The 27,771-nt window shown below is 35.0% G+C and overlaps 1 protein-coding gene across 4 annotated transcripts in view; it reads left to right on the top strand.

The window, feature by feature from the left end:
- MGAT4A (alpha-1,3-mannosyl-glycoprotein 4-beta-N-acetylglucosaminyltransferase A) overlaps window positions 1–27,771 on the top strand; it is a 115,303-nt gene that overhangs the window by 76,717 nt on the left and 10,815 nt on the right. For all 4 annotated transcript variants that reach the window (XR_006215661.1, XM_042981221.1, XM_042981220.1 and 1 more), the window contains exons 6-12: window positions 9,586–9,632; window positions 11,383–11,496; window positions 13,136–13,211; window positions 21,853–21,967; window positions 23,042–23,172; window positions 26,077–26,184; window positions 26,311–26,504. Coding sequence is in view for 3 of the 4 variants with exons in the window: in XM_042981221.1 (XP_042837155.1) it covers window positions 9,586–9,632; window positions 11,383–11,496; window positions 13,136–13,211; window positions 21,853–21,967; window positions 23,042–23,172; window positions 26,077–26,184; window positions 26,311–26,504 (785 nt within the window). In the remaining variant the exon portion in view is untranslated. The remainder of the gene's footprint in view (window positions 1–9,585; window positions 9,633–11,382; window positions 11,497–13,135; window positions 13,212–21,852; window positions 21,968–23,041; window positions 23,173–26,076; window positions 26,185–26,310; window positions 26,505–27,771) is intronic.

Below are 27,771 nucleotides of genomic sequence, written 5' to 3' on the forward strand. Positions count from 1 at the left end.
TAAAAAAAATTTTTTTAATGTTAAAAAAAAAAACAGGCAGTGGGGGGCACCTGGGTGGCTCGGTTGGTTGAGTGTCCGATTTTGGCTCAGGTCATGATCTCGTGGTCTGTGAGTTCGAGCCCCGCGTCCTGCTCTGTGCTGACAACTCAGAGCCTGGAGCCTGTTTCAGATTCTGTGTCTCCCTCTCTTTCTGCCCCTCCCCCACTCATGCTCTGTCTCTCTCTGTCTCAGAAATAAATAAACATTAAAAAAAAAAAAAACAGGCAGTGGGTCTGTTTTGATATAATTACGACAAAATCATTTGAGGGTTTCAAGTAGGGAAGACACTTGACTTACTTTTTATTCCTTTAATGTTTTAAAATACTTTATTTTGAAATAATTTTGGATTTACAGAAAATTTTCACAAATTATAATAGAGAATATTCCCTTCACTCAGCTTGTTGTAATGTTAACTTATGCAGCCCTAATAAAATGATCAAAACCAGGAAGTTAACATTGTTATAATACTAATTATAGCTAAACTGTAGGTTTTATTCAAATTTGGTATTTTTCCACCTAATGTCATTTTTCTATTTTAGCATCCAGTCCTAAATACCACACTGCATTTAGTTGTTCTGACTCTTTAGTTTCCTTCTATCCCTGATAGTTCTTGCACTTTTCTTGTCTTTCATGAATTTGGAAACCATTAGTGACTACACTAGTCAGTTACTTTATAGAATGTCTCAGTTGGGATTTGTCTGATATTTTTTCATGATTAGATTGTAGTTATGCATTTTTGGTGAGAATAATATGACTTAACTTTTAAAAGGATCACACTACTTTGGAAAGGGAAGAAGCAAGGAGATTACTTAGGAGACTTGTAATAATCCAGGTGAGGCTTGGACTAGGATAATTGTAAAGGTGATTAAGAATTTGAACTGAATGGGTTCTGATTAGAAAAGTTTGAGAACTATTGCTGTAGCATCAACTGTTTAGGAGAAGGAAAGGAAGAAAGGCTATAACAGAGATATTAGAAATGAAGGTTTTTTTGTTGTTGTTTTTTAATGTTGTTTATTCTTTCTTTTATCTTTCAACAACTTGACCATTTTAGAAGCTAGTAAAGCTAACTAGTATTTGTTAGTCTTTGTTGCCATATTTGCATTGAATTTAAAGTATCATAAAGCCAAGCATTAAATGGGTGGGAATAGCTTTTCCTTGGACCTTAGGGAAGTAAAATTTATTATGAGCTGCCAGCCCCATTCTAGCACCTGTCTTTTAGTCCTTTTGACTTGCCACTTGTACACATTATCTTTCTGGAATTTTCATTGGTTTCTTATTATGTAAAGTGACATCTGCTTCAGGCCCTGAAAGAGTTAATAAGGACTGGGCTTATTTTCCTGCTGTAAGTGACTAGAAGGCTGAACAAAATATGATTCATTTGTTCTCAGACGTTGGACAACAGACTGTGCATGATGTGATTCCCAGAGACAGAAAAATAAGTGCAGTGGATACCACAATTCCCCCAACTTTCTGCCTGGAGATGCATTCCAGATCACATTGCAGGAAGGGCAGTTGCAAATAGAGCAAGTGGAAACTGCAGGTTAGAGTTGCAGAAAGGAGACTGCTGCACAGAAAATGATGATGCCTTTTTTGTCTTTGTTGTATTAGGGCCACACATATGTAGGGTGAAATTAACAAGTCTGGGGGGAGGGGGAATGATCAGGGAACTATAACCCGAACAGTTCCCATTGCTCACACAGGATGGGTTCTGACCAACTGGAATGGCAGGGCATTTAGTGGCAACTCCAGAGGAGTTAAAATATCCTTGAAACGGTTATTCTAGGCCCATCCCGGTGAAGCTTAAAAAGAGGCCTATGGGGGGTCAACTAATGAACAAATAACTGCCTGTTAAAATAAAGCCCAATACTTTTTTTAAAAACAACAAGGTTAAGACACTCAACAATGTAACATTTGTAATGTTTATTATCAAATAAAAAATGGTTAATATGCCAAGGAAAAAAATGAGTCATAACTAAAAGAAAATTTAGCTAATAGAAACAAATCTAGAAATGACAGAGGTGATAGAACTGGCAGGAAAGGACAATAAAACAACTATTACAAACATTTTCAAGTCCTTAAAACAATGAGGAATGGAATGGAAGATGTATTAAAGAACCAAATGGTGGAACATATAGCAATGAAAAGTACAATATCTGAAATTTAAAATTTACTGAATAATCTTAAAGGCAGATTAGACCCTGCAGAAGGAAAGGTCAGTGATTTTAAAAATAACAATAGAATGTATCCAAAATTAAATAGGGGAAAAGACTGAAAAAATTAAGAATAGCGCCTCAGTGGCCAATGGGATAATATTAATTGATCTACCATACGAAATTCCAGAATGGAGAGGAAAAAGAAGGAATAATTGCTTTTTGGAAACAAGAAAAGTATAAACCCTTAGATTCAAGAAGTCCAAAAAGTCCTAGGCAGAATAAACACAAAACCATTATCAGGTATGTCCTAATCAAATTGCTGAAAACCAGAGATAAAGAGAAGATCTTGAAAGAAGCCAAAGACACATTATGCACAGAAAAAGAAAAGAATACTACTCTAGATTCTTGTTAGAAAGTATGAAGGCCTGAGACAATGGAACATCATCTTTAAAGTGTTGGAGGGGGAGCCCGTTTTTTTTTTTTTTTTTTTTTTTTCATTTTTAAGGTTTTATTGAATTGCCTTGTATTTAATCAATTAGTATTAAGTGTTCATGCTACATACAACCTCATGACACCCAGGTGTGCGGGCATCTGTGAAAGCAGTGCACAGATATAGTGCAATCTCTATCCAAATAACAATGACATTTTTCTCAGAACTAGAACAGAGAATCAAAGGGCACCTTTATCCCTTCTACGGGTGGGCCACCTGAGGGCCTTTCCACCGTGCTCACTTGCCTGGTCTCCTGCTATGTCACGGGCTTCTGAATTCTAAGCAAGTTCTTTCACAATATTTGTTTGAGACTTTGTTTCATTTCTTTCATTTCTTGATAGAATGAATAAACAGAAAATGAGTAAGGATAGAGATGATTTAAACAATAGTATCAGCCTAATGATATAAAATCTTAAGAGGTAATTTAGAAGGTAACTATCAAAGGTGGTGGATATTGTTTTTATTTTCATGACATCTTTCCAGAGACTATCTTATGGTCTATTGGAGTGATTCAACCTTTTTAAAAAATTGAATTATAATTGACATACAATACTATAGTAGTTTCAGATGTACAGGATAGAGATTCAATATTTTATACATTATAAAATGATGACCACAATAGATCTGGTTACCATGTATCACCATGCAAAATTGTTACAATATTATTGACTATATCCTGATGCTGTACATTACATCCCCATGACTTATTTATTTTGTTACTGGAAGTTTGTACCTCTTAATGTCCTTCACCTGTTTGCCAATGCCCCCAACCGCATCCACTGTTTTCTGTATCTATGAGTCTGTTTTTATTCTGTTTGTAAATTTTGTTTTGTTTTGTTTTTTAGATTCCATGTATAAGTGAAATTATATAGTGTTTGTCTTTGACTCGTTTCACTTAATGCAGGTCCATCCATGTTGTCACACAGATAGGAAGATTTCATTCTTTTTTTATTGCTGAGTAATATTCCATGTTGTTTCTATACCACATCTTCTTTGTCCATTTATCTATCACTGGACACTTGGGTTGCTTCCACATCTTAGCTTTTGTAAATAATGCTGAATTGAACATAGGGAAACTATATCTTCTCAAATCAGTGGTTTTGTTTTCTTTGGATAAATACCCAGAAATGGAATTGTTAAATCATATGGTAGCAGTATTTTTAATTTTTTGTGGACTCTGTACTGTTTTCCCCAGTGGCTGCACCAATTTACATTCCCACCAACAGTGCACAAGGGTTCTCTTTTCTCAGCATTCTTGCCAACACTTGTTATTTCTTGTCTTTTTGATGCTAGCCATTCTGACAGGTTTAACATTGCTTTGATTTGCACTTCCCTGATAATTAGTGATGGTGAGCATCTTCTCATGTGCCTGTGTGTATGTCTTTTTTGGAAAAATGTCTATTCAGTTCTTCTCATTTTTAAATCAGGCTTTTTAGTTTTTTGTTTTTGGATTGTATCAGTTTTTTTATATATTTTGGATAGCAGCCTTTTATCAGATGTATCATTTCCAAGTATCTCCTCCCATTCAGTAGGTTGCCTTTTCATTTTGTTGATGGTTTCTTTTGTCACACAAAAGCTTTTTGTTTGATGTAGTTCCATTTGTTTATTTTTGCTTTTGTTTACTTTGCCTGAGGGGAAATATCCAAAAAAGTATTTCTGAGACTGATGTCAAAGTGTTTACCACCTATTTTTTTTTCTAGGAGTTTTATGGCTTAATTTCTTACATTTAAGTCTTTGATGAATTCTGAGTTAATTTTTGTCTTTGGTGTAAGATTTTATTCTGGTCCAGTTTTATTCTTTTGCATGTGACTGTGCAGTTTTCTCAACACGATTGAAGAAACTGATTTATACCTTTGTATGTTCTTGTCTCTTTTTTGTAGATTAGTTGACCATTTAAGGGTGGGTTTATTTCGGGGCTCTCTTCTACTCCATTGAGTATTTGTCTTTTTTCCATCAGTGCCATACTGTTTTGATTACTATGGCTTTGTAGTATAGTTTGAAATCAGGAGCATGTTACCTCCAGCTTTGTTCGTTCTTCTCTCTCAAAATTGCTTTGGCTATTTAGGATCTTTTGTGGCTCCATATGAATTTTAGGATTATTTGTTCTAGTTCTGAGAAAAATGCCATTGGTAAATTTGGTAGGGATTGCACTGAATCTGTAGAGTGCTTTGAGCAGTACAGACGTTTTAACAATATGAATCTTAACAAGCCAAGAGCATGGTATATCTTTCCCTTTGTTTGTGTTGTCTTTAATTTCTTCCATCACGGTCTTAGGGTTTTCAGAGTGCAGATCCTTGACCTCCTTGGTTAAATTTCTTACCTATTCTATTCTTTTTAATGCAGTTGTAATGGGATGGTTTTCTTAATTTTTTTCCCTGATAGTTCATTATTAGTGTATAGAAACACAACGGATTTCTGTGTGTTAACTGTGTATCCTGCAAATTTACTGAATTTGTTAGTTTTAATAGTTTGTTGTTTTTTTTGTTTTTTTGTTTTTGTTTTTTTTTTGGTGGAGTCTTTAGAGTTTTCTATGCATAATCATGTCAACTGCAAATAGGACAGTTTTACTTTCTTTCCCATTTGAATGCCTTTTATTTCTTGCCTCATTGCTGTGGCTAAGACTTCTAATACTACTTTGAATAAAAGTATTGACAGCAGGAATCCTTGTCTTGTTTCTGATCTTAGAAGAAAAACTTTCAGCTTTTCACCCTTTTATTGTTAAGTATTATGTTAACTGTGTGTTTCTCAAATATGGCCTTTTTTATGTTGATGTACTTTCCCTTTATACCTACTTTGTTGAGAGTTTTCATCATAAATAGATGTTGAATTTTGTCAGGTGCATCTTCTGCATCTGTTGAGATGATCTTGTAATTTCTGTCTCTCGTTTTTTTAATGTGTATCACAATAATTGATTTGCGGATATTAAAACATTCTTGCATCCCTACTTGGTTATGGTATATGATCCTTTTGATGTATTGTGGAATTTGGTTGCTGATAGTTTTGTTGAGTATTTCTGTATCTGTGTTCATCAGGGAAATTGGCCTGTAATTGCTTTTTTGGGGTAGTATCTGTCTGGTTTTTGTATCAGGGTAATACTGGCCTTGTAAAGTGGGAAGTGTTTCTCTTCAATTTTTTGGGATAATTTGTGAAGTATAGATATTATCTCTTCTTTAAATATTTGATAGAATTCACCTGTGAAGCCATTTTGTCCCCAACTTTTGTTTGTTGGGAGGTTTTTTAAAGATCTGTTTTAGGGGTGCCTGGGTGGCTCAGTTGGTTGAGTGACCGACTTCGGCTCAGGTCATGATCTCGCAGTTTGTGAGTTTGAGCCCCACATCGGGCTCTGTGCTGGAAGCTCGAAGCTTGGAGCTCGGAGCTTGGAGCCTGGAGCCTGCTTTGGATTCTGTGTCTCCTCCTCTTTCTGCCCCTCCCCAGCTCACACCCTGTCTGTCTGTCTCTCTCTCTCTCTCTCAAAAATAAACATTAAAAAAAATTTTTTTTTAAAAAGATCTGTTTTATTCTTAGAGTGTACATGAGTGGGGGAGAGGGGTAGAGAGAGGGAGAGGGAAAAAGAGAAGATGAGTGAGAGAGAGGAGAGAGAGAGGGAGAGGGAGGGAGGAGAGAATATCTTAAGCAGACTCCATGCTCAGCATGGAGACTGACGCAGGGCTTGATCCCTCGACTCTGGGATCATAACCTGGGCCAAAATCAAGAGTCAGGATGTTCAACTGACTGGGCCACCCAGGCACCACAGGAGTTTGTTGTTGTTTTGTTGTTTTACTGATTTTATTTCTTCATGATTTGTAATTAGTCTGTTCAGATTTTCTATTTCTTCATGATTCAGTGTTGGAAGATTATGTTTCTAGGAATTTATCCATTTCTTCTAGGTTTTCTAATTTGTAAATAATTGTTCATAGTATTCTCTTAACATCCTTTATGTTTCTGTGATATGGTTTTTTTTTTCCTCTTTCATTTCTGATTTTATTTATTTAGGCTTTCTCTTTCTTGATGGATCTGGCTAAAAGTTTGTCCATCTTTTCAGAGAACCAGCTTTAGTTTCATTGACCTTTACTTTTTAGTTTCTATTTCATTTATTTTTGCCCTGAACTTTCCTTCCATTAACTTGGGGCCTTTTTTTTTTTTTTTTTCTTTTTTTCTAGTTGCTTTAAATGTAAAATAAGATTGCTTATTTGAGATTTTTCTTGTTTCTTGAGGGAGGCCTGTATCACTATGAACTTCCCCCTTAAAACTTATTTTGCTGTGTCCCAGATTTTGGGACGAGTTTCTGTTTTCATTTGTCTCAAGCTGTTTTTGGATTGCCTACTTGATTTCTTTATTTGACCCATTGATTGTTTGCTCTCCACGTATTTGGGTTTTTTCCCGTTTTCTTCTTGCATTTAATTTCTAGTTTAATACAGTTGTGGTTGGAAAAGATACTTGATGTGATTCCAGTCTTCTTAAACTTATTGAGACTTGTTTTGTGGCTTAACATGTGATCTATCCTGGTGAATGTTCCATGTTTCATGTTCCATGAAAACAATGTGTATTCTGCTGGTTTAGAGTGCAGTATTCTGTGCTCTGTCTCACCAGGACTGGTCCAGTGCAGCAATATGATCTAAGCTTTTCTGTTAAGCATCCCATTGATTAGGTATTCCCAATTTGTACATAGATATTTACAAATCACACATATATGCTATTAATAGCATATTGTACTCCCCAAAATATATCAAAAATAGAAAAATAGAACATTCTTTTTTAATATTTTTTTACATTTAACTTTTTAAATCACTTTTTTGTAATTTAACTATTTAAAGTCACAGCTATGCAACCACCATCTCAATTTTCAAACATTTTAATCACCCCAAAAAACAACTCTGTACACCTTACCCATCACCCATTAATACCCTTCTCCCCCCCAGCCCTAGGAGACCATTAATCTACTTTCTATCTGTGTAGATTATTCTATTCTGGATGCTTTATACAAGTAAAGGCATATAACATGTGGTCACACATTGAACAAATGTGAACGTGTTCAAGGTTCATCCCTGTTGTAGTATGTATTAATAATGCATATACATACTAATACAATAGCATATAGTTTTAATATAAAATACTTAATTTTACTTAACCATGAGGAACACTTGATTCTCCAGGAAAAAATGCTCTTTCTTTTTCTATGTATGTCCACTTTCCTTCCCACCTTTCCCACGTATATACCATTCACGTACCCCTAGAATACACACATCTCAGTTTTATATTTGTAGATGCATTCCGAGAATTGAGTGATAATATTGCCTTTGAAAAAGTCTCCACACGCTTTTAAAAAAGATTCAGGAAAAAGTGCTCTCTTTTAATTTAATGCAAGCAAGCCCCAAAGATCTGATATTGCCTATCTTATTATCAACATTTAAGAGTGGGGGAGAGGCAAGAACAGTTTCCAACCACAACTGTATAATGGAGATAACGATTTGCCTGGCTGTTTCTAGGCCAGTTATACATTTAGCTTTCTTCAGAAGATTCCCAGAATTCCCTTAGCTGATACCAGAAAGGATTTATTCTCTGGTGGAAAAGTGATATCAATTACAGTCGTTTAAGCAAACCTTTTGTTAGTTCTGTTGATTAGCATAATGATTACAGCATAAGGATTACATATAATATTAGATTTGGCTCATGTGAATTTCATACGTATTATTACACATTACTTAATGAATCTACATTTACTTTTTCCTCTTGACCTACCTCTTGGACAGCCAACTGGGAATAGGGAGGTGGTCTTGTTCATCTCTGTATTCCTGTTTTCCTTGGATAGGCAAATCACTGGCCCTCAATAAATGCTTAACAAATTGAATTCCAGGTTGTTTTTTAAATTTATTAATATCTATATAAACCAACCTTGATCATATTCTCAAGAATTATAGCTGATGTGTGAAAAGATACTCATTAGTTATATATGTTGGTGATAAATTATTTCAAAAGAGATCGCTGACATTTGGTTCATATAGGGGAAGTACAGAAGATTTTGAGCGGTGTGCCAGTTGTATCTCCATAGTTAAGAGTTTGAAGAATGTGGTCTTAATGTCTCACTCCTAAGTCTTTAAATTTAACAATAAAAATAGGAATTACTTGCAGTCAACAGAAATTAAAGTTAACATACTTTTATAGACCATCTTCTATACTACAACTTTTTATAACTTAATAGTTTTGTAATTTCCAAAATTTATCTTTTTGTTTTGGTTTGTTTTCTTTTTATCAAGTATTAAGTGTTTTGTCAATCTATAACATAGATCATATTTTATGTATGATTGATTCTTTTTAGCATTTTAATATAAACTGTGACTGTATTTAAAATTGGTAGGGGGTATTAGATCTTTATTTGTATATAATTCTAACTGTGTGTAAAGTGCTTTTTGACTTGGGTTCTAATCATTATCAGCCTAATAATGAGAATCATAATAATACAGACCGTGACTGCTTTTTATTACATAGTTTCATCATTTAATGTCAGAGTCGCTAAGATATTATCTCCTCCTGCCTTTTATTTTTTTTTAATAAAAATGGAAAAATCTTTCTCTATTGTTTATTCCATTATTTATTCACTACTTCCAGTTTGGATAGTTGAGAAGAGGTAGAAATAATTTCTGTACTCAGTTTTTTCTACTGAATCGAACAAGGACAGTTGAAGGTAATAAAACTGACATCTGCTTATTGTATTAGTAAGTACTCAATGATATATCGTAGTGCAATAAAGTAGAATAAAGTAGAAATGCAAATCTATAAGCTGTCTGAAATTTTAATGCACTGCTTTAATTGAATGCTGTTAATTATTTATTTGAATTCATTATCAAAAGTTAAATAAAAATTTAAAAACATTAATGTATGTACAATTTTTTTTCTTTTTCCCAGACAGATAGTGATTATGTACACAGTGTTGTAGCCAACCTGGAGAAAGAGTAAGTTGTTAAATATGAAAATGATCTTTTAGTTACTGTTACTTCTTGGCTTTTTGCTAAAAGAAAATGCTTTCTTTTTTTAGTTCCTTTCTCTGTGAAGTTCATTTTTCATTGGGCCATCTATAATTGGTCTTTAACCTTATCATAAAGTAGGTGCATATATATCCAGTTTTCTGATGGTGGATAAATTGGTGTATTTCAATATAGAAAAGATTTGAATGTCCTACATATATGACCCTATCCAATAAATTCTTAATCTTGAAGATAGTGAATATAGAGAGAGTCTGTTGACCAAGAAAAAAACTTCTGCTGTCAGGGTAGATAGTCTTGCAGCAGTTTCAAACCTCAGTGCTAAATTATGGCTGAATCTGTACTGTTCTGCAAAAATTGAGTAACAATTTGCTGTGAGCAAGGCACTTAGCAGCTAACAGGTGGAAATCTTAGTAAGTTTCAGGTATTAGTGTTTATATCATCTTCATAGTTTTAATAGTGATATCATAAAACTAGTCTTGATAAGGGTTTCTTCACTGAGTTTTATGTTTTTGCCCCAAAAATGTATCTTTTACTTAAAAAAGACAAAAAGAAGCAACAATTACTTGCCAACTCTAGATTTAAAATAATGCGGCTCTTTCTTTGTCCATCAAAATGCTGAAACCAGAGATTTTTAAAAATATATGCAGAGTTCAGAATTGTGCATTTGTTAGATTTTTTTTTTTCCCTCAAGTGCTCGATTTCTTGGCAGCCTTTATATAAATACAGTTTAGTATAGCCTCCTTAAATATAGGAACAAGGCAGTAACTATTGGCCCCTCCTCCCACAGAGCACGTGGACAGGTCTCTGGGGCTTAAGCTGTGATTTTGTCAGTTCTCTTCTTCCTCAATGTATAGGAAAACCAAGCCCAGAAAAAGGTACATTTAAGCACAAAGGACATATGTGCGAAGGCAGGTAGCTGCACAAGAATTTTGTGCAGATTGGCAAAAACTAAATAAGGGAGAATGCAAATGTGAAAGAAATTACATTTGAGTTAGTAAAGCTGCTTATAAAAACCTTAGAACAGATTTTCTCAACCTTGGCACTGTTGACCTTTTGGGCTTGATAATTCTTTATTGTGAGGAATGTTGTATGCATTGTAGGATATTTAGCAGCATCCCTGGTGTCTCCCCACTAAATGTCAGTAGTAGTACCCACAGTTAGGGCAACCACATCCCTCCAGACATTGCTAAGTGTCTGCTTGGGGGACAGGATGGCCCCAGTTGAGAAATGACTACTTTAGAATGACATATAATCTATAACTCACAACTAAACCTTTCTGAAAGTTGAATAACTGGTTTTTGCATACATATATAGAGACACACAGTCAATAGTTTATTTTTTTTTTTCAATTCTCTATTTTCTGTGATACCTTGATTTGATTTTTAAAAATTCTGATACTTTTTAGGAGTATAATATCTGCAGTTGGCCCAGGATTTCTATGCTTCTCTAAGGATAGTAGCATTTTACACTGTTTTTAAAGCATTATTTTTTAAAAAAAGCAAAAAAAAAAAACCCCACCAAAACCCTTTTGTTATTGGAAAAATTTGCATTTTCTGGCAAGTAAAATCAATGATGAGCTACTTCACTGAAGACACTGTGATGTGACCATTACAGTATACGTTACTGATGTGTTTTATGTTAAACACAGTAAATTGAGCATTAAGATAAATAAAATCCCACAGAACTTAAATGACTCAGCTATCCTTTCTCATGGTAGATTTTCTAAAGAAATCAGTTCTGGTTTGGTGGAAATAATATCACCTCCTGAAAGCTATTATCCTGACCTGACAAACTTAAAGGAGACATTTGGAGACTCTAAAGAAAGAGTAAGGTGAGCCTGTGTTAAGATCCCCCACCCTTGTGAGTATGATACATAATAAATGTAATCCTTATTTATTGAAATGTACCACATTTTAGGGTTGAGCTAATTTGTGAGAGCTAATGAATTTTGGTTATTTTATTGGAAATTCTGATGAGAGGTTGAATTTGGTATGCTCAATAACTTGTATAACTGCTTTTCTGTGGTATAACTTTTCTTAAGAGTATTTTCAATACAATTCAGAAGCTAGTTCATATAGAAATCAAATGTTTGTATGCAAAATAAATGAGAACTGATTCAATGAAAGTGATAAAAACAATAATACTGTTCTGCAGAATTATATTGTAATAAATGTATTTAGTCAACTGGATTTATTTGTCTCTGACTCTCTCAAATTGAAGGACTTAAAACTTTCAATGTGTTGTTATTAAAAACATTGTAATCTAAGAGACATTGACATTAGTTTTGGATTTTCTATAGGCAGAAAAAAAGGAAAAATACAGTTTTGGGAAGAGACTTACTGTGTTTCTTGAGTGAATTTTTCTGAAAGATGTGTTTACATAGTTGGTTGTCTCAATAAATATAATTTTAGTTTTAAAAAATTTAGGGTTGAATTTGGTAAAAAATTTTAAGTCATCTCATTAAATTCAAAACAGTTTATAAAGTATATTCTGGAGAAGTTTACTTATTATTTAAACCTTTTATTTTTTTTAACTAGCTTTTACAACCACTTTTCTTGTTCAACATTAGTCTGTTTCTGCAGGCTACCAGGAATTCACTGAAAGGACTTAATATTGTAAACCTTAATATGTTTTGGGGTTTTTAAGCATTCAGTACAGTATTTATTAATTTCCACCTGTATGCAAAGCACAGCCCTGGTCACCAAAGCAGTGATCCCCGAAGTATAATTTTTGAAGCACCAGTTTCCAGAGACATTAAAATGTTAAATTTGAAAAAAGGTCCTATGGTCAAAAAAGTTTGGAAAATATTGGACTAAAAAGTTTTTTTCTTTTTTCTTTTGAGAGAGAAAGAGAGTGCCAACACCAGTGGGGGAGGGGCAGAGAGAGAGGGAGAGAGAAAGGATACTAAGCAGGCTCCGTGCTATCAGCACAGAGCCCAGTGCAGACTCCGTGCTATCAGCACAGAGCCCAGCGCAGGGCTCAAACTTATGAACCTCACAGTTCATGACCCAAGCCTAAGTCAAGAGTTGGACATTTAACCGACTGAGCTACCTGGGCGCCCCAAAAGTTTTTCCCAACAAATGTATTGACTATTTCAATGCCTCTAATGTATTAATATGTCTCCAGAAGGAGAATATATGTGCTTCCCAAATTTACTTGACACTTGACTTCATTTTTCCTCAGGATGTCTTGAGGATTAGTGTTTTGGGGAATATGTTTTGATAAAGGCTTCATTAGAGAAAAGTGAAGTCTCTTTCATGCTCCTCTACATGTGTATGTATGTGTGTGCCTGTATCTGTGTATCTATAGGTAGATAATTTGCATACATGTATATTATATACTGTGTATATACGTGTGTGTATTATAAAATATCACAACATACAATATGTACTCTAAAATATTTACACCTAATCTTATTTTGCTAAATTTGAGTCTGATTCCTAACTTATTTTTGAAAAAATTTTTTTCAGATGGAGAACAAAGCAAAACCTGGATTATTGTTTTCTAATGATGTATGCTCAGGAAAAGGGAATATATTACATTCAGGTAAGTGTGGTTTTTGTTTTCCTTTCATGTTTTTCACACTTTTGAAGAAGTAGTACCAAGAGTATATGTTCATTGAAACAGGAAGTTTGGAAAGTGTAAACCCTCTAAGATGTATATGTTGATAATAATATATCAGAAAGCAGAACAGTCTGTCATAGTCACTGATAATGTGGGCTCTGCATTTCCATTCTCCAGTTTAGCCCAACACTAGCTTTCCAGATAATGGTGTGACAGTGGGTGTGTCACTCACCTCTTTTTCTCTCATCCCGCCATCTCTGCTCTCATTCTCCCTCTCTCTACTGTTAAAAAGAACTAAGGTTTAGTTACTTGGCAAAATTTAAAGAAGGATTTTTTTACAGGTTTTTTTTTTTTTTTTTTGGTGGTCTTACAGTAGGATAGGTTTTTTGTTTTTGTTGTTTTTTGCATGCTACAGTACATTTACATTTATATTGAAGATAAGAATAAGTTTGTTATGATGTGGGTTTTAAGTTAGCCAGATAGGCAACAACTTAAATAATTCTAGGAAGCTCTTATTTCTTCTAAATCTCCTTCTCCTTAGTGACATTACAATTGGAATTTCATTTCTTTAACCAAAGGTCTTTATTCCTTGTTCATATGCAGATACTGCACACTATGCCTGTCATTTTTTTTTAGTTAAAAAGTTTATTAGATATTTCCCTGGAAGTACACTTTGATTGATGGGAGTGGTAAAAAAGGGGCTCTGGGTCCTTTAATCAGAAAGGAAATAAATGGTTTGCAACTGCTGGCATAGGTTTGGGAGGGAAGGAAAGAAGGAAAAGCCTCCTATCACCTGGGAAGGCCGACTTACTGAGGACAGACTTTGTCTCCTTTGATATTTTATCTTGGGCCACCTGTGTTCAAATGTGCATGATGAACCTTTTTCCTTGGTTCTCAGGCTGGGAAATGTAAATGATGATAGGGTCAGAATATGGCATTGTATGTAACAGTATACAAGAGTTATGAGTGTAAAAACATGGTATCCTAAAATTAGTACATTTCCTTTAAATGTCTTAGAGAAGTCTTTAATTTCAAAATAATAACTTCAAAACATTTTATTAAACATGTCTCCTATTGTTGTAGTGGAAGCTTGCTGTTTGTTCTAGGGCCAATATATATTTACACTATGACCAAGAACTTTATAGAGAGAACTTTAAAACGTGTAGTTATATTGCTTTTAAATTTTATTTTAGATTTCTCTCTAAGGAAAGAATGGAATCTTAAAGCTTTTTTTGGTGTGGAGTATAGGAAAAGTAAGCATTTAGGAAATTAAGGAAAGGATGTGGTTAAGAAAGAGGATAAGGAAAACTTTAAGCAGGGCATGTATATATGGTGTTATAACAACAGTAGCTGTGAACTAACATTGCACACTTACACCATGTGTCATGCATTGTTCTTTACAACTTAGACTTTACACATATTAACTCATTTAATACAACTCTTTCACAAGAGCAAGATCATACTGTACATACTGTCTTGTAATCTGTTTTACTATTGTTTAACATATTATAGATATCTTTACATGCCAGTAATTACAGACTGGAATAATTTTTAATCTCATTGAAATATCATTATTCAGATATCATAATGACCTTACTGTTGGTCACTTAGATTGTTCCTAACGTTTCAGTTGTGTCACAGATGAATCCAGTGAACATTCCGGAAATTACCACCCAATTTTCCCAAAAATCATGCCTCCAAAAAGAGGGAATAGCTTTACATTGAATTCTTGACATAATTTCATTTTACATAGAATTCTTTCAGTGAGTTCATTATAATTTGCAAAATATTGGTGGGAAGGGGCACCTGGGTAAGTCGGTTAAGCATCTGACTCTTAGTTTCAGCTCAGATCATGATCTCATGGTTTGTGAGTTGGAGCCGCGCTGACAATGCTGAGCCTGCTTGGGATTCTCTCTCCTCCTCCCCCTCTTCCCCTCCCCTGTGCATGCAGGCACATTCTCCCTTTCCCTCTCTCCCAAAATAAATAAAATAAGCTTAAAGAAAAAAAAGTACTGGTGGGGAAAACACATTAGCCTGAAAAGTCTTCAGTTTCATACTAGTTTTGAATGTTTGTGAAGGATAGAAATCACCTGGCAAAATTGGAGAAAAATTAATGTGGGGAAGGAAAGACATTCAATCCAGACTTGATAATTATCCTAGGTGTATGACTTCATGAAATGTATTTATTTATTTTTTATTCTTTTTTTTTAAATATGAAATTTATGTCAAATTGGTTTCCATACAACACCCAGTGCTCATCCCAACAGGTGCCCTCCTCAATACACATCACACACCCTCCACTCCCTCCCACCCCCCATCAACCCTCAGTTTGTTCTCAGTTTTTAAGAGTCTCTTATATTTTGGCTCCCTCCCTCTCTAACCTTTTTTTTTTCCTTCCCCTCCCCCATGGTCTTCTGTTAAGTTTCTCAGGATCCACGTAAGAATGAAAACTGGTATCTGTCTTTCTCTGTATGACTTATTTCACTTAGCATAACACTCTCCAGTTCCATCCACATTGCTACAAAAGGCCATATTTCATTCTTTCTCATTGCCACGTAGTATTCCATTGTGTATATAAACCATAATTTCTTTATCCATTCATCAGTTGATGGACATTTAGGCTCTTTCCATAATTTGGCTATTGTTGAAAGTGCTGCTATAAACATTGGGGTACAAGTGCCCCTATGCATCAGCACTCCTGTATCCCTTGGGTAAATTCCTAGCAGTGCTAGGTGTGTGACTTCATGGTTGCATATGCTGGAGTATGTCCTACCCAGGTTTTTGAGAGAGTGCTTTTAAAAAAGGCAGTAGGGCACCTGGGTGGCTCAGTTGGTTAAGCATCTGACTCCCACTCAGGTCATGATCTTGCAGTTGGTGAGTTTGAGCCCAATGTTGGGCTCGCTGCTGAAAGCATGGAGCCTGCTTCAGATCCTCTGTCCCCCTGTCTCTCTGTTCCCCCCTCACATGCTGTATCTCTCTCTCAAAAATAAATATTTGGAAAAAAATAAATAAATAAAAAAAGCAAAAGAACCAGAGGTTACTCTGTGGTCATCACAGGCATACTCCTAAAGGTGGAAAAAATGTCACCCGTGCTAATGTTACATTTTGGCTTGAAATGAAGTTTCGTGTGACAGAATCATACACTTTCATAAAGTCCTGTATCACAGACGACTTGGAATTGAAGACCATGTCTTCTGGAACACTTGTTGGGTGATTCAGGTACTTCCTAGATGGCGCCGAGTAATTCCTGCTGTATCACGTAACAAGGCACATTATGTCTAGTTGACCCACTTGTATTGATGCTGACACTAATCAGTGGGCTTGGTGGTGTCAGCCTCATCTGTCCTTTATAAAGCTTCCCAGCAGCCACTCCTCTGATTTCCACATTCTTTGATTATTTTTCCCCAGATCAGTTATTTCATTAGAGGTGCCGAGTGATAATTTTCTAATTGTGTAATTTGTAATGTTCTTATAAGTTGAGTTCATCTGTAAAGAACTTTTCCTCAACTCTTTGGTTACCTTGAAAAATAGTTCACAAAGGAAAGGCAGAATAAATGCCTATTCTTTCTCTTCATTAAATTTCAAAGGTGGTATCCTAGAAATCACCAGTGGCGGTCATTTAAAAAATATTGTTATGAACGCATGGATTTTTAAATATATTTGATTTGTCTCAGACCTTGCAGTCACTATTCATATTGATGCTTACATTGGTACATCATAAGCTGGTGGGAATCTCTTCAAATTGGCTCTTGTAGTCCTTCAATGTAAGTCTAGTAATCTTAGATCATTTCTTTGCTGACTGGCACAAGATTTGCACATTTTCTATGGGAGATCTAGAATCAGCCATTTCTCTAAGGAGCTCTTTTCCATTTAGAAGCAAATAGTATTTAGGACCCCAATCCAGGTGCTCGAGATGCTTATTGCTATTATGGTGTCTTTGCTTCCAGGCTAAACTTTTCGCAAGGGAAAGAGTATTTTTCAGGAGAAAAATCTACAAGCTCATATTAGTGTTCCCAAATCAAATGAAGATTTGGGGGTTTTTACTTGACTTTTTTGAATTTATACATGTATTTCTTTTACATTGAAAGTCTTGGTTTTTAATCACATTATCCTAATAATATTATTCTATAGTATAGCTGAAATACTTACAAAATAATGATACCATTGTCACTACTATTAGACTGATGAATGCAATTTAAATTTTCTTTGTGCTTCCCCCCTTCTTAGAATTTATACCAATATGGATATATTGTCAAAATACTATGTTTTAAAATAACTGGAAATAATTCTTTATACTGTATGATCATGCTGCCAAATTGATATGAAATTTGGTTTGTTTCATTTTGTATTCAGTTTTTAGCATTTTTTATCCTTTTTAGTTGTAAAAAAATTTTTCCAAAATCATAACTTACATAAGATACACAGAAGTCTCACTTTATTTATTTATCTATTTAATTTAATTTAATTTAATTTAATTTTACTTTACTTTTATTTTATTTTATTTTATTTATTCTATTCTATTCTATTCTATTCTATTCTATTCTATTCTATTCTATTCTATTCTATTTATTTTGAGAGAGAAAGTGAGGAGCATGAGTTCGGAGGGACAGAGAGAGAGAATCCCAAGCAGGCTCCACACTGTCAGTACAGAGCCTTGAACTTACAAACTGTGAGATCATGACCTGAGCCGAGACCAAGAGTTGGATGCTTAACCAGCTGAGCTACCCAGGTGCCCCAGAAGTCTCACTTTTATCCCTGTTTCCTCCCTCTCCCATGGGTAACCACCATTAATTTTTTATTGCTTTTTATACTTTTAAAATTTTTAAGCAAAAATATAATATATATATTTTTTTCTGATACTGCATTTGCATACTATAAAAACAATATTTTGCATCTTGTTTTTTAGCCTCCCTCTGTAAACTAGTGATCACTAATGAGATGTAAGATTTTATTTACTTTCTTAAATGTTTGTTTATTTTGAGAGAGAGAGTGAGTGGGGGAGAGGCAGAGAGAGAGCAAGAGAATCTGAAGAAGGCTCCATTCTATGAGTGCAGAGCCTGATGCAGGGCTCAAACTCACAAACTGTGAGATCATGACCTGAGCCGAAGTCCAAAACTTAACCAGCTGAGCCCCCCAGGCTCCCTGAGATGTAAGATTTTTTAAAGAATGGCTCTTGCCATGACAAAACACTGATGTCAGAGAAGTACATATGTTCACTAAAAAACCTGTACATAAAGGCTTATAGCAGCTTTTTTCATAATAGCCCAAATCTAGAAACAACCCATATGTTCTTCAGCCAGTGAATGTTACACAAACTGTGTCACATCTATACCACAGAATACTAAATAATGAAAAGAAACAAACTATTGATACACAGCACATCTGGGATCTCAGGTAATTATGGGCACTTTAAAATTGAATCTTAAAAGGTTGCATACTGTATGATTCCATTCATGTGGCATTCTTGAAATGACAAAGTTGTAGAGATGGAGAACAGACTATTGGTTACCAGATGCTGGAAGTGGGGAAGGAAGGAGGTGGCTGTGAATATAAAGGGTAGCGGTAGCACAAGAATCCTCGCGATGGAACTGTCTCCCAAAAACTACATGGAACTAAATACATACACGAATACATACACAAACCTGAATGCATGTAAAACTGGTGAAATGTAATAAGGTCATCAAATTGTATCAGAGTCAGTTTATTGAGAGAGAGAGAATCCCAAGCAGGCTTGACCTGAGCCGAAACCAAGAGTCCAATGCTTAACCAACTGAACTACCCAGGTACTCCAAGTTTTTTTTATTTTTTTTTAAATTTTTTTAATGTTTATTTATTTTTGAGAGACAGAGTGTGAATGAAGGAGGGACAGAGAGAGAAAGAGACACAGAATCTGAAGCAGGCTCCAGGCCCTGAGCTGTCAGCCCAGAGCCTGACATGGGACTAGAACTCACGAACAGTGAGATCATGACCTGAGCTAAAGTCAGACACTTAACCAACTGAACCATCCAGGTGCCCTTCCAAGAAGTTTTTTTTTTAAAGTGAAGTTGCTTATATATAGAAATATATTGCATTTCTATACACTAATAACAAAGTAGCAGGAAGAGAAATTAAGAAAACAATCCTGTTTAGAGTTGCACCAAAAAGAATAAAATACCTAAGAATAAACTTTAACCAAGGAGGTGAAAGACCTGTACTCTAAAAACTATAGGACAGTGAGAAAAGAAATTAAAGATAATACAAACAAATAGATATTCCATGTTCATGGAATGGAAGAATTAATATTGTTAAAATGTCCATACAACCTAAGCAATCTACAGATTCAGTGCAATCCCTATCAAAATACCAACAGCATTTTTCTCAGAACTAGAACAAATAATACTGAAATTTATACTGAAATACAAAATACCCTGAAAAGCCAAAGCAATCTGAAGAAAGAAGAACAAATCCGGAGGTAACACAATCCTAGATTTTAAGATATACTACAAAGCTATAGTAATCAAAACAACATGGTATAAGCCCCGAAATAGACACATAGATCAATGGAACAGAATAGAGAACCCAGAAATAAAAGCGAAGTTGTTTGATAAGATGTGAGAATGGAACAAAGCAGTTTTCCTAATTTAATGTAAAAATGTAAATTTATGGGGGCGCCTGGGTGGCTCAGTTGGCTAAGCGTCCAACTTCGGCTCAGGTCATGATCTCACAGTTTGTGAGTTCGAGCCCCACCTCGGGCTTTGTGGCGACAGCTCAGAGCCTGAAGCCTGCTTTGGATTCTGTGTCTTATTCTCTCTCTGCCCCTCCGCACTTGTGCTTTGTCTCTCTCCGTCTCTCAAAAATAAACGTAAAAAAAATTTTTTTAAAATGTGAATTTGTATATGGTAACCAAAATTAGTGTATTGAATTTCAAATAGGCATTTGACTATTTCATCTACATCTCTGTGCATTTAAATAGCTTGTTTTTGGATTTACTTATTAGAATAATTTGGAATGGCCTAATGTTAGGGATCATCTTTCCTTGGGTTATAGATAGTATTTAGATGTGAGTGTAGGCACCTCTTTTTTTCAGAAAGCAAGGTTAGGTGCCAGTATAGCTCTGTGCTTTGTCTGGTTTTCCCTCCAGCTTCCCTGAAGCATAAAACATGCCTTGCCTGTTCACTGATGTATTATTCCCTGGGTTTAGTATCGTGTCTGGAACACAATAGAAGCTCAATAAATATTTGGTGAGTCATTATCATGTCTTTCCAAGTACTCCTACTGTTTCTTCACAGATAGGAAGAAGAAAGCTTGTAGGACTTAAATACCTGAAAAATATAAATACTAAAATAAGTGAAAATTGCTTGGCAGGTAACTGGAAGTGATAATGTGACATTAAGAAAAGGAAAAAAAAATTTTCAAGGTCATTAAAATCATCTTGTGACTTAAAATTTTTATGAGAGGAGATTCTGGGGAGGAAGTCTTTGCATATGCTTGTGATCCTTGATCCTTTGTCAACTCCCAGTTGAATTGGTAAAAATCCCAAGTGTGAATAACACATGGGCCAACTGTGCGGAATTAACTGGCACTCTGAATTGCTACAGCTTCTTAAGTATTTTGAAAATAACTTTTAAAATACAAAAAGTGAGGGGCACCTGGGTGGCTGGTCAGTTAAGTGTCCAACTCTGGATTTTGGCTCAGTTCATGATCTAACAGTTTGTGGGATCGAGCCCCAAGCTGTTAGTGAAGAGCCTGTTTGAGATTCTCTCTCCCTCTCTCTCTCTGCTCCTACCCCGCTTGTGTGTTCTTTCTCTCTCTCTCTCTCTCTCAAAATAAATAAATAAACATTTAAAAAAAAATACAAGAAGCGAGCTTTCAGGAATCTATCCTACAGAAATGAAAAGCAGTAATATGTAAATATAAGCAAATTTATTACATCATTGTTTGCATTGGCAAAAAATGAGAAATAAGCTAGATGTGTGTCTATGATCAGGAAAGAGTTGAATGAATTGTTTCACATTTATAACATGGAATATTATGCATTTAGTAAATATCAACCTGGAAAGATATTCATGATATATTAAGAGACAAAAGACAGTTTGATAATATGATCCCTTATTATAAAAACGTACATGTGGATGGGCAAGTGTGTGTGGACCTTTTTGTGCTGTGTGTCCATATAAGAGGTAGCAAATAGATGCACACCCAACTTTTAACATTGGTTACCTCAACTAGCAGGGTGGAGGGCAGAGAAGGAAAGCTGCTGGCTTTTTCTTTGACCTCGAACAAGTATTATATAAAAATTTAAAAAAAAAATTAAAGGCTCACAAAAATTCTTCTCCTTTGAAAAGTAAAAAAGGATAGTGTGAAGTCATGTTGGGTGCTCAGAAAGGACCAGAAAAGAGTAATTTGTGGAGTGGTGCTGTGATCTCCCATAGTAATGGAGTGGTTTAGGTGACTTGCTGTGTGTGCCTCTTCCATTTTATTTTCCTCGTTTTCTTTTAATAAAATTTATTTTTACATTTTCATCATTTTTGGCCATTGTTTTCTTGATTTGTGTTTAAAAGTATGCTTGAGTTTTCTTATAATAAAGAATGTCCTTTAAACCTTTCCATCTCTTTGATTTATTAATCTGATCAACTTTCTTTAGCTTGAAGATGATATTATTGTCAAACAGAATTACTTTAACACTATAAAAAATTTTGCACTTCAACTTTCTTCTGAGGAATGGATGATACTAGAATTCTCCCAGCTGGGCTTCATTGGTAAGAAAAGTGTCAGATTTATCTACTTTTCAGAAATAACTGTGACTTTTGGAATCGTAAACTAATTTCTTTTACCTTCAAACTGTCTTTTTTTTCTCTGGAAATAGATTGCTTGTGAGGAAATTTAATTTAGGTAAACTTCCATGTATAAAGTGATGAAAATCAACCCAAAATAGTATTTGGGTACTTTTAAGGTTGTAATATTTGCTGTGGAGTTCTCCAGGCAGCCCCTCTGGCTTCTTGTGTACACACGTAAAGCCAGCCATGGTCCTGAGCATGTCTGATTTCTTCTCTCACACCTCCAGCTCCCTGTTTATGGCCCAGTGCTCTTGCAGCATTGGGGTTCTTTTAAAAAGAATGCCACACTAAATATTTTCTAGTATGAATACCTAGTATTTGATGTAGTACTTGACAGTGATTCATTCATAATCATTTGTTACTTTCATAGACAAGGTTCTCATTGAAAAATTTTTTCTCACTAAAGTTCATAAATTATACAATTAGAATATGTTTAAAGTTGAAGAATTTCAGGAAGTTTACAGGTTTTAAGAAACAGGATAAAATTTCACTTCTTGTAGTACTTTAAATATTAGAGGCTAGGCCTTTGACCTTGTTGATCATTTATCTCAAAACTTAAGAGTTAGAAACATCTTTGTGAAGGTTTCAGTGAAGGCAGAATTGGAATGCCTTGTTTTTTGCATTTATTTATTAGGTTAAATGTTTTGTTTGTTTGTTTTTCTTACCTAAACCTAAAGGATCCTAAAGTTCCTTTTTTTCTAATGGGAAGAATGTTAATAAGACACAAAGGAAAAATCTCTGACTTGCTTCTTGAGCCAGTAGTTGTATGATAGATTTTGTGATGGAGAAAGTCAGGAGTTTCGTAGTTGTGTGACAACCCAGAAATGTTTAGCTAAAGCAAGTTTGTTTGCTTTTGATAAGACAAATAGGGAAATTATTCATAATGATTTGTATTTGAGAGCACAAGCTTTATTTGTTGTATAGATTTCATTTATTTAAGCCATTTTGTTGCTTGGTTTCTTTATGAAAGCTATTGACTGAGAATGTTTTTTTCAGGTAAAATGTTTCAAGCACCAGACCTCACTCTGATTGTGGAATTCATATTTATGTTCTATAAGGAGAAACCCATTGATTGGCTCTTGGACCACATACTCTGGGTAAAAGTCTGCAACCCTGAGAAAGATGCAGTAAGTTAATTTCTTATGAGGGTGGATGTAGGAGTGCTGACCACACGGCCTCCATCTTTGGCCCATCATTGTGTTCACGTTCACTCTATCACCTCTCTTGGGGCTACATGTTCAAGGCCCCATGGTGATTAGTAAACATAGGTTAGAAGTGCCAGCTAAGGCTGGGCTGACGAGAGGCTTGTTTTGGCTTCGCATGTATCTCTTAGAGATAATACAGTCTTTCCCCTTCCTCATGCACAGGTGGTACCACAAGATCTACTTAAAGGTTAGCTGTCAATTAGTGCATGTACACCCGTTGACCTCCCTACATGGCCCTTGCTCACTCCAATGTGTCCTCTCACAGTAAAATCTGTGGACTAAGGTCTAGACTTTGCAGAGAAAAACTGCACAGTTGGATCATCATCCCAGTCAGTTCCTCCCCGACGTCAGTTACCTTGAATAAAATTCTGTGCTTTCTCAGTTGGAGGGACACTTTACTGTCCCTCTCCCGCCTTCTAACTGTGGAAGAGGCTTCTTTTCTGTATCCTGTGAAAGGGACTTGCAGGGAGCCAGATTTTATAAATGAACAGTTAAAGAGCTGAATGAAGTGTTTTCACTTAACATTTGAAGTGCTTGCTTGCTTTCTTGAACTGACAAAAAGTTCCTAAATTAGAGGGATTTTTAAATAACAGTGGAAAATCCTGTAAATCAGTGAAGTCCACCCTTCTTTAAATTGCTGATAAATGTTAGTGTCTTTAGGCTTTGTTATTTGGTTACTGTTGGCTATAGATGGTCTCATAGCTGTCCCAGGGGTATTGTTTCAGCTTTCTTCATACTCTGTGTCATTGTTCCTTTTTCAAACACTTGGGGGACAGAATCAGACCCCACTACATCTGTAAATAAGGAATAAAATAGAAGTAATATTTTATACCAAAACAATAGCAAGGAAAAAAAGTACCTTTTAGTGTATTACTTGCAAGAAACCAGTGTTCATATTAATATGCTGACCTTTGGGATTATGGTAGGTAAGTAACTGAATGATTTTTGCTTTGATTATTCAAATATGTTATTTCCATAGAGATCTTATTGTAAAAAGTAATTAGATATGTTTTCTTTGTCCAATTTGAATTGTACCACTGGAAAAAAAATAAATTTTTATTTATTTGCTGTAACCATAAATAAAATGTGAATACACATTCTTAGAAATAAGTCAATTTTGACATGTAATAACAGGAAATATTTATTATGGGCATGTGTCTTCATAAGGATGACTTAGCATTCATTCTAACAAACATTTAATTTGACTTCATGACTGTATTATATTCTCTAAAATAGTTTAATCATCCTACCTGCCAGTGAGTTTTTAGGACACTGTCTTGTGTTTATAAGCCATTCTCTCTCTCTCTCTCTCTCTCTCTCTCTCTCTCTCTCTTTAATCACTTTTTTAGAGCAAATCATAGAGTATAGCCAAATAGCAAAGTATCTGCTTTCCAACAGTGATTACATATAAATTGGTTTGAACAATTTGTTTTTATGATGTAAGTCCTGACCTGTATTTTCTTTGTACTTCACAGGAATTTGTATTGTAGGACACAAATAAAATCATATGATCTTTATACTTCTGCAGTATACTTGCATTTAATTGGTCCTGTGCAGTTTTATCTAATATATGGTTAGGTTCTAAAATGAGCCTGTGAGGTGAAAATCTCCAATAGTAAAAATTAAAATCATCTATAAATTTTAGCACACAGCCCTGTGGAGAATTTTATCTATTCTGTCACTCCTTCTTAGGCCATGTTTTTCTGTGGCCCATAATTCTTCAGTTGCTTCCTCTAGAATGTCAGGGAAACTGTCACCGCAAACTTGCTGGCCTCCAGCACAATATCTCTCTGACAGTGGTTTGGGAAACCCCACAGAGCATTCACACATTCTTTCACAGGTTTATTAACCCACTTTGTTCAGGCACAAGTGGGCTCAGTCTCAGGCACTGTTCTTTTCTTCTTCCTCTCTGTCCCACACCTTCCCTCCTTCTACCCCTTGCTCTTCTCCTATCCTCAACCCTTCTCTCTCCTTTTCACTTGAGTAGTTGAATTTTTGTAAAATTTTATATTACCTCTGTTTTATATTTTGTAAAATGTTATATTACCTCTGTTCTAGTGTTAGTAGTAATAGTAATGAAGTAAAACCTTTTGAGAAAAATGCAGCATTTTAATACCCAGTAAATTATTGCAGGCCTTTTGTCCAGCTCTTGGTTTTGGCTCAGGTCATGATCTCATGGTTTGGTGGGATTGAGCCCCATTTCAGGCTCCATACTGGCAGCGCAGAGTCTGCTTGAGATTCTGTCTCTCCCCCTCTCTCTGCCCTTCCCCTGCTTGCTCTCTCTCTCTCAAAATAAATAAACTTAAAAAAAAAGTCAAATCTACATTGATATATCTTGAAATATGGTTAGAATTAAATCCTTAACTCTTCTCTTAGATGTACTTATTTTAAATTTCCATATCATATCCGTTTATCAAGTAGGTAGCAAACCTATTAATATCTTAAAGAGGACCCTTAAAAAATATGACTTGGAATTATGAGATGAAGTTGGATTTTCTTTTCAATATTCTTTTATTTCTTTTTTTTAAATGTTAATTAGTTTTGAGAGAGAGACAGAGCGCGAGCAGGGGGAGAGGCAGAGAGAGAGAGAGACACAGAATCTGAAGCAGGCTCCAGTCTCTGAGCTGTCAGCACAGAGCCCGACATGGGGCTTGAACCCATGAACCATGAGATCATGACCTGAGCCAAAGTTGGACGCTTAACTGACTGAGCCACCCAGGCTCCTCTTTCTTTGCAATATTCTTTAAAAGGGCTTCTGGTTTTTCTGATGAGGACAAGATTTCACTTTGCATTGTGACACTTTTTTTTTTTATTATTATTATTTAGAAACATTGTGATAGACAGAAAGCCAATCTACGAATTCGCTTCAGACCTTCCCTTTTCCAACATGTTGGTCTGCATTCTTCTCTATCAGGAAAAATTCAGAAACTCACGGTTGGTGATTTAATTTTATTTTTCTCATGCACATATAGTTTGTTTCGCATGCACATACAGTTATTGTTCTTCTTAAGTATAAATAATCTATAAGTTGTTTAATAGCATACATGTCTCTCCTCCTAGGATAAAGATTACATGAAACCATTACTTCTTAAGATCCATGTAAACCCACCTGCAGAGATATCTACTTCTTTGAAGGTGTACCAAGGACATACACTGGAGAAAACTTACATGGGGGAAGATTTCTTCTGGGCTATAACCCCAATAGCCGGAGACTACATCTTATTCAAATTTGATAAGCCAGTCAATGTAGAAAGGTTGGTGACTGTTAAAATCTATTTGGTCTTATAGTTTTACATGTCTTAAGATGTGTGATTTATGATGGCTTTTTTGTGTGTATAATAGCTGTGAGGAGGTAGTGAGTCTCAAATGTTAGGTTATAAAATATATTTCCTACAATTCAGTAATCAAATGGATGTGTTGTTTTCAGATATAATATCAGCCTTTAGTGTGTTTATTAAATTCTGTTGGTATTTCTGAACATTTATTTAGTATAGTTTTTTAAAATTACTTTTATGTGGAACTCTCAAAATATAAAGTTAGTTTTCATGTCCTTATTATTGGCTATCCCTTAGGATTTAACTGAGAGCTAGTCAGTTACCTAGCAGTTTGGCTGAAATGATAAATTTGACAGACTGTGACTATCCCTGGTCAGTCAGATGCTGGATTACTTTTAGACGACCATGGTAACCCTTTTGTGTTTTTCAGAATTTATGTTCATTTCGCAAAATTTAGGACTCTTTTCTCCCTGTTTTTTAATAGTGATGATTCCTTCTACCTCTCCTCAGCTTTGGGTGTGTTCTCTAGATAGTCTATGATACATTTAAATGTAATCCCCTAAAACTAATTCTGTAGTTATGTTACATGTTCTCACATGAGGGCCATCCAGTTTTTAGAACCCGCCAAAAATCATCTAGGATAATTCTATTTAAGGTGGTCAGAAACAGTGCATAGTTATAATGTTATTAATTTTATTTTGTTACTCTAAACTGATTCTAAAGAGGAATTTAAATGTATAAAACTGTATCTGGCAATGGACTATCACTGGGAAAATATTTCTGAGTAATTCTTCGCATGTATGAGCATATAATATTTTTGTTGTTAGTTAATGTTCATTTTCATAGTATATAGTGTGATACTTAGTACTTTGAGGTAGTGTTTACCATACTTAAAAGAGTCATAAATATCTGATGAGGTTTTAATATCTAAAATACATATAGAACTTCTATAACTCACCACCAAAAAAATAAACAATTTGATGAAAAAATACACGGAGGATCTGAATAGACATTTTCCTATTACATACAGATGATGTACAGATACCCAGCAGATGCACGTAAAGAAACTCACATCAGTAATCATCAGGGAAATGCAAGTCAAAACAATGGGATATCACCTGATACCAGTTAGAATGGCTAAAAGCAAAATGACAAGAAATAACAAGTGTTGATGAGGATGTGGAGAAAAAGGAACTCTTGTGCACTGTTGGAGGGAATGCTGACTGGTGCAGCCACTGTGGAAAAC

Source organism: Panthera tigris, chromosome A3 (assembly GCF_018350195.1).
Source record: "Panthera tigris isolate Pti1 chromosome A3, P.tigris_Pti1_mat1.1, whole genome shotgun sequence".
NCBI lineage: Eukaryota > Metazoa > Chordata > Mammalia > Carnivora > Felidae > Panthera > Panthera tigris.